The sequence below is a fragment of the Ailuropoda melanoleuca genome, chromosome 12 (genome assembly GCF_002007445.2).
Source record: "Ailuropoda melanoleuca isolate Jingjing chromosome 12, ASM200744v2, whole genome shotgun sequence".
Taxonomy (NCBI): domain Eukaryota; kingdom Metazoa; phylum Chordata; class Mammalia; order Carnivora; family Ursidae; genus Ailuropoda; species Ailuropoda melanoleuca.
In genome coordinates this window covers 33757798-33765052 of record NC_048229.1, presented here as the reverse complement: position 1 = coordinate 33765052, position 7255 = coordinate 33757798, and the positions used below count along the sequence as shown (strand labels likewise).

Below are 7255 nucleotides of genomic sequence, written 5' to 3'. Positions count from 1 at the left end.
TTTATTTTCTTCCATGTGGTTGCTTTTCGAAGACCTCAGGGGCCAAGATGGCGGGACCAATTCAGTCCATCCAATGGTTGTTGAGTGCCCATTGGACGTGCGTAGGCCGAACTTGGTCAGTGGGAATAAAGAGGTGAATAATAATGAATAATCATAAAAACAAAATTAGAGACTGTCCTTCACCAAGGTCTGGCTTTCTCATACGTAAAATGACAAACCATGAACACAGCTAACTTCCAGTGGCCTCTGGCACTACCCACGTCCTCGGAGTATCCTTTAAACGTGCATCACAGTGAGGCATCCCGTGTTAGAGGGAGACTGGTGCCCAGAGGTCACTACTGAGCATAGGAAGTCAGAGCCCAGGTTGTCTGGGACCCAAGAGGCTCTATCTACAAAAGTTGTGCTCTGTGACCACTCCTATACACTGGTCCAACATGTACTTACTGAGACCCTGCTAGGCCCAGGGGACACTGCAGGGAAAAGACAGAGTCCCGCTTTCTGTGGCCCTTCAAAGAGCTATTGATTGGGTCCGGGCCCAATTCCACGCAGTTTCAGTGATTACAGCTGTGTGGTGTGTTTCGTTAGTTAGCTGCTCTCTCCTTATTAGCAACAGTAGTAACATCTTCTGAGCTCCCTTTCAAGATCAGAAGCTCTGTTCCGTCTGGAGGCCACAAACAGAGCCGCTGGGGGGGGAGGGGGGGAGGCTGAGGATGAGCAAAGACGACCAAGGGAGAAGATGACTTCAGATAGCAGTTTGTGCAATGGAGAAAAGAAGAAGTGAAGAGATCAAGGCCTGGTGCAATCCCCTTGGACAGGGAACAGGGCCCCCTAGAAAACCTGGCTGGGCTGGTCCCAGGGGATGCATCACAGTGCAGTGTGGTTGGGGCTGTTGTTGCTGGAAAGTGGGGGCAGGGAGGGGGGTACTGTCTTGGTCTCCTATTGGCATCGGCAGCGCAGGACGGTTAGTGGTTGGGAAATGGTTATCCAGGTAGTGGGGAATTGCAGGCAAAAAGCACAGGGTGTGCAAGTAGGAGCAGAGGCGGCACAGTCAGAGAGAACAGTGCTGGGGTCCCCCAGGTAGAGGGCTGCGGGCCTGGACTTCTGGGTCCTGAGGGAGTCGAGGGTGGTCCCGGGCTCCCAAGTCCCAGGGATGGGGCTGTTGGCTTCTGAGGATCCAGGGCCTGTGTTTCTCCTACTCTGCTTGGCATTAACCTCCAGCTGGCCTCTCAGCGTTCTTGGGGCAGCTTTCCCAGGTCTTGAGGATGGGCAGCTGGGAGTCTAGTAGAAAACAGGGTCCTTGGGGAGGGGCTGTGGGAAATGCCCTCAAGTCCCCAGGGCCTGGGAAGAGCTGAGGCTGCCAAACCCAGGGGGTGATGGGGAGGGGGGACCCTAGAGGAACAATCCCAGCTCTGTCCACTTGTTTCCCACGGACTCAAGCCAAACCAAAGTACTGCCCAGGCCAGTTCGGCTTCCAACCAATCCCGGTGCCCTTCCCGGATTCCTCCTTCCTTTCTCAGGCCTCCACCCCAGTCCCACTCCCCCTAGAACCTCAGAGTCCAGGCCCCTGGACGCCTCTTCCCCCAGAACTCAGGAGTCTAGGACCCCAAACTTCCTCTCCCTCGGACTCAGGAGTCTGGACCCCCAAGCCTTTTTCCTCAGGACCCGAAAGTGTAGGGCTCCAGTCTTTTTCTCCCTTAGAATCTGCAATCGCAGCCTCTGGTTGGTGTTGGGCGTCCCCTAGTGGAGGACAGAGTGGCAGCGGGCTGTGATTCACTGAGCAGTTAGTAGAAATGGAAGAACTTACTTGGTCACTCAACAGACATAGGGAAAGGCTTCAGAGGGAGCCTAAGGTCCCAGTCTAGCTGAGAGACCCTCGTGCTCCAACAGATCAGGACTCTGTGGTTTATGAGAGAGGAGGGCAGACCGGAGCAATTTGTATATAGAGTTGAAAGCAGAGATGGGGTTACAGTGACGCTACAGATTACTAAAGCCCCTCAATTTTTTTAAAAAAAGATTTTATTTATTTATTGGACAGAGAGAGACACAGCAAGGGAACACCAGCAGGAGGAATGGGAGAGGAAGAAGCAGGCTCTCCCCTGAGCAGGGAGCCCAATGTGGGGCTCCGTCCGAGGACCCTTGGGATCATGACCTGAGCCGAAGGCAGACTCTTTTTTTTTTTTTTTAAGATTTTTAATTTATTTATTCGACAGAGATAGAGACAGCCAGCGAGAGAGGGAACACAAGCAGGGGGAGTGGGAGAGGAAGAAGCAGGCTCATAGCGGAGGAGCCTGATGTGGGGCTCGATCCCATAATGCCGGGATCACGCCCTGAGCCGAAGGCAGACATCCAACCGCTGTGCCACCCAGGCGCCCCTGAAGGCAGACTCTTAACTGAGCCACCCAGGCGCCCTTCTAAAGCCCCTCACTTGCCTGGGCTTTCTGTGGTCCTCTATTTAGGCTTGTGCATGTAATTTTGTACTTTAAAAAAGAGGCCCACAAATCTCAATCTGCCTCTTGTCTGGTGGACTTCAATCAATACGTTCATTTCATCCCTAGACTTAACAACTGGGCCTAAAATTTCCTTTTTTTTTTTTTTTAATTCCTGTTTATTTGAGAGCGAAGAGTGAGCACAACCTGGGGGAGGAAGGGGCAGACGGGCAGGAAACCCGAGAAGGGGCTTGACCTCAAGACCCTGGGATCATGATCTGAGCAGAAGGCGGACGCTTAACCGATTGAGCCACCCAGGCACCCCTTGCGCATACAATTTCACAGACTTGTTCTTGCTTCCCTTACTATCTGTGAGTGAAGTCGACTGGGAAAAACATTCTCTAAGGTAATTTCTTGCCCTGTGTTGGTCCTCAGAGGTAGGTCATCGACCTTTCACTTAGCAATCATCTCCCGGGGCAGTGCTGGAGGCAGCGCAGGGAGCATGACTAACCCTCGGTTCCCCACCCAGGGCAAGACATACCGCACCCATCCCTGACAGTGATGACATAAAGTGGGCAGGGATGGGGTTGGGGAGCCCAGGGAACCGGGAAGACTGGGAGGCGGCGCTTGCACAGCCTGGGGTCCCAGGAGGGTTTCCTGGAGGACGTGATAGTAATATCACGTGATAGTAATATCACTGAACTGGGACCGAGAGGAAGGTGGAGGAAGTAGATAGTAAAATGAGAAATAAATAATTGGAGAATCCCATTGCAAAGCCTGCTCTCCCTTTCGGGTAATCTGTAAGGTCCATAATAACAGTGCAAGATATCGATCGCTTGCTAAAAGAGTGAGGTGGGTTTGGGTGGGTAGGTGCTTCACATTCGTGATCTCACCAGGTCTTCCCAAAACCCCCGCAGCACACAAGCAGGACGGAAATTCTTCGTTTATAAAAAGAGGAAGAAACTGAGCCCCAAAGAGGTATGTCACTTGTCCGGGATCATTTAGAAGGTCAGTAGCACAACCAGAGTTTAAACCCAGGTCACACCTCCACTCAATTCATAGATAAGGCTTAGCAGCCGGTCACAGACTTTTTTCTGATCCTCCACACCACCCTCCCCAGGCCAGGGGTCTCGCAACACGTGTCCAGGCTTGGATCTGTACAAAGATACATAGCTTAAAAAAAAGAAAAAAAAAAAAAGGATGAAGTTCTTAGAGCCCTTGAAGCAGAGTCCGGAGTTGCGAAATTCGCTAGGAAGCAAAGATCACCCCGGAACGCGTGTGCGGGCTAAACTAAGTGGCCTGAAGGCCTGGGGAGGGGCTGGCGGCTGTGAGAACTCTGATACAGTAATTCTGAGTGCACGGGAAAACTCTTAACCTAAGGGGACTTGAAAAAATGGTTTGCTTTAGGAAGAGGGATCTGAAGGCGACGGGACAGGCCAAAGGCCCGCCCTCTGAGTCCTGGGTACGGTGGCCACGGAGGTTCATGGAACGCTGGGAGGAATCGTTTTGAGGCGTTACGGTGGCCGGGAAAGCTCAAGAAACACGAAAACGGAAAGGCCTCGAAGAATCCACCAGACGAGCAGGATGGCCTACAAGCTCACATAAATGGAGGCGGCGGGCTTACTCGAGAAAGCAAAGGGAGTGGAGCCTGTGGGAAGCTCCTAGGCTGGCCGAGAAAGCCCGGGAGTTCAAAGCAGAGAGAACGTCTACTAGATGAAAACAAACGTGTGGCAGAGAGGAGGCGGAGTACGGTGGCCGGACTGGTTCGTTCTTAGCCGGAAGCGGCTCTTTCGAGAGGCGTGGCTTAAGCGCTCTTGCCGGATGCGGTAGCTGGCGGGTCGGGCTAAGTGTGAAATCTCGCGCGATCGCGCTGGCGCCGTCGGGGACGGGGCGGGGCTGGCGGCGGGGGCGGGGACCCGGAGCGGGAAGATGGCGGCGGCGCAGGAGGCGGACGGGGCCGGCAGCGCCGTGGTTGCGGCCGGGGGAGGCGGCTCCGGTCAGGTACGGAGGCCGAGAGGGGCCTGAGGGGTTCTTCCCCACCCGGGGGGCCTCCCACGGGGCGTGTCCTGCCCCTTCTCGCGGAATCCGGCGCACTGGGGGCTCCTTACCCGGAGGAACCTTGAGTACCGGGCCCAGGCGGGGCCGGGAGCCCTGGAGGCTGGACAGTGCGGGGAGCGGGGCCCTGTTGCGCGCCGGGTCCCCTGCACGCTCGCTCTGGGCGGCCACTAGGCTCTTTGCTCGAGCCGGGAGACAGTGGCGCGGAGGGGCGCAGGCTTACACCCAAGCGCCCTGCTTCTCGACTCTGCGATTCCAGGCTCCAAGACCATTCCTAAAGTGGACTGGCCTTTAGGGTCTTCCTTGTAGTGTCTGGGATGTGGGCAATGATTGATTAATTGGGAGTTTTCTAGCTCTGGGGAAGTCAGGTAATAATCGCGGGTAAGGGCACGGGCTGTGGAGGCCGACAGACCCACTTTACAGACGGAAATCCCAGGAAGAATGAGACTAAGGCGTTTGCAGAAGGTCACCCAGGTTGAGTTTGGGATTCATTCCGTGTAGAAGTGACCAGACATTGCCTGCCCAGGGGGTCAGGACTGGAATGTGTGTGCTTTCAGCATAAACTAATCCTACCGGGGAGTTAGCCCAGGTGCTGATCACTTCTGATCCATTGCTGCCTCAACTAAACCAAAGCTGCAGAACATACTAGTTCAGGCATCCATCCTTCAGGCATTTTGGGAATGGATGGAGTGACAGCAAGGTGCTGTCGACCCACCCACTGGGTTGTCACTGACATGTGGGAGGCAGCACCGGGGAGAGGAGTGCATGTTGAGAGGGAAGAATGAAGCTGACTTTCTATGTGACCTTGGACAAGTTCCTTGCCTTCTTTGGGCTTCAGTTCTCAAGTGGTAAGTGGAGAGGTTGGACAGGATGGCCAACCATGGGATGGGTCACCGAGATGGTTCCAGCCATGTCCCTGCCATCAGTGGAGTGGGAGAGAAGATTGACATGTAGAGAATTATAATCCTGAATGACTAGGGTGGTGACAACCGTCTGTGCCAGAGACTGAGGGAGCCCAGACGAGGGGCAAATAATATCACCTGGGGAGGACACCAGGATGAGATTTGTGTGATAGAGCCCAGTGTGCTTGGTCCAGCATCTGTAACCAGGGCCTGGCGTGGGGGTGGCCTCAGGAAATACTTGTTGAGTTAGCTCTAGAATGAAGACTCAGACACGTGTCGTCAGGGGCTTCCTGGTCCCGCTGAAGGAAGGTCTTTTCCCCCCTCTGAGTTTTTGTCGATTAAAGGGGGAGGGGGGGTAGATCAGAGAGATTAGGGTTCAGGTTGCCCGCATTGCCAGGCTTCCAGGGACCCCCTGATTTTCTCTTGTCCCACCTGTGCTTAAAACCTTTCAAGACTTACACCTTTGCCTTCAGGGTAAAGTACAAATTCTTCAAGGCCTTGCATGATCTGAATTTTCTTCAGACTAGACTAGGATTTCTCAGCCTCAGCATTATTGACATTTTGGGTTGGTTAATTCTCTGTCGTGGGGGGCTGTCCCGTGCATTGTAGGATGTTCAGCGGCATCCCTGGCCTCTGCACACTAGATGTCAGCACACATACCCCTTTCCAGTTGTGGCAGTCAGAAATGTCCCAAACATTGCCAGATGTCCCCTGGTGGGGGCCAGGGGGGCAAAATCAGCCATGCTTGAGAACCACTGGGTGAGAGGAGTGTCGGCCACTGTGAGGCTCTTTTATTTCCAGCAGTGTGTCTTGCTTTCTCTTTATTGCCTTTGCACATACTTCTCCCTTCTTTACCTGGTTGGTCCTTACTAGTTCTGTACGTCTCAGATGTCCCTTCTTCTAGGAAGCCCTCTCTGACCCTCTCAGACTGGGTCAGGGCTCCCACAGCCCCCTGGGCTCTCCTGTCCCAGCCCTGCCTGCTCTGAGTTATACCATCTGCCTGTCTCCTCTGCTGGACTGAGAGCCACTGGAGGGCAGAACCAGGACTGTCGCGGTCAACAGTGTGTCCCCTGCACTGCCCAGCTTGGGACCAGGCACAGGGCAGGTGCCCAGTGTTTGTGGAATCAATAGATGTCGAGGCAGAGGCTGGGCTGGGCCGGAATTCCTATGGTGGATCAAGGCAGTCGGTGATGATGTGCTGGAAAGCCTGTCTTCATGCTCCCAGCCCAGCCTCATGGTCTCAGCTGCTTCTGGGCCCCTTAGCCAGTGGTTCTGTGGATTGCATGTGAGATTGGACATGTGGGTCCCAGAGGAGGAACTGTGTCTTAGTCACTACTGTGTCCATAGCCACCATGCCATCCCCGGGCCTGTGGGGCCTAGCACAGAGTGGGTGGACCCTCCGCATCACATGCCCCTGCCAGCCTGCTTCTCCAGCCAGTGGGTCAGGCCCTCAGCCCTGCCCTTCATTCCTTCAGCTCATGTATACTGAGTCCCCACTCCGTGCGAGACCCCAGGCTCATGCTGGGGCTACAGCTGTGAATAGAACAGTCCCTGCCCTCTTGGAGCTCATGTTCTATTTAAGGGCTGGGCAGTAGGGATAGAAGAATGGACAGGAAAACAGTAAGATAAAAAAAGAAATATATATAGCGAGCGGGTCAGATGGTGATAAGTGCCATGGGCAGAGTAAAGCTGGGGAAGGGGATAGAAAGTGAGGGGTGGCTAAGTGGGTTGCAGTTTAAACAAGGTAGTCTGGGAAGGCCTCTCTGAGGAGGTGACTTTTTTTTTTTTAAAGATTTATTTATTTAAGAGAGAGAGAGCAAGAGCTAGCGTGGGGCAGGGCAGAGAGAGGAAGAGAGAAACTTAAGCAGACCC

At 54.1% G+C, this 7255-nt stretch overlaps 1 protein-coding gene across 1 annotated transcript in view; it reads left to right on the top strand.

Moving 5' to 3' along the window:
* Positions 1 to 4313: 4313 nt before the first annotated feature.
* CLPTM1 (CLPTM1 regulator of GABA type A receptor forward trafficking) overlaps positions 4314 to 7255 on the top strand; it is a 28979-nt gene continuing 26037 nt past the window's right edge. Inside the window, 1 exon segment of the mRNA XM_034639284.1 lies at positions 4314 to 4427. Within this exon segment, the coding sequence (XP_034495175.1) occupies positions 4356 to 4427 (72 nt within the window). The 5' untranslated portion in view covers positions 4314 to 4355.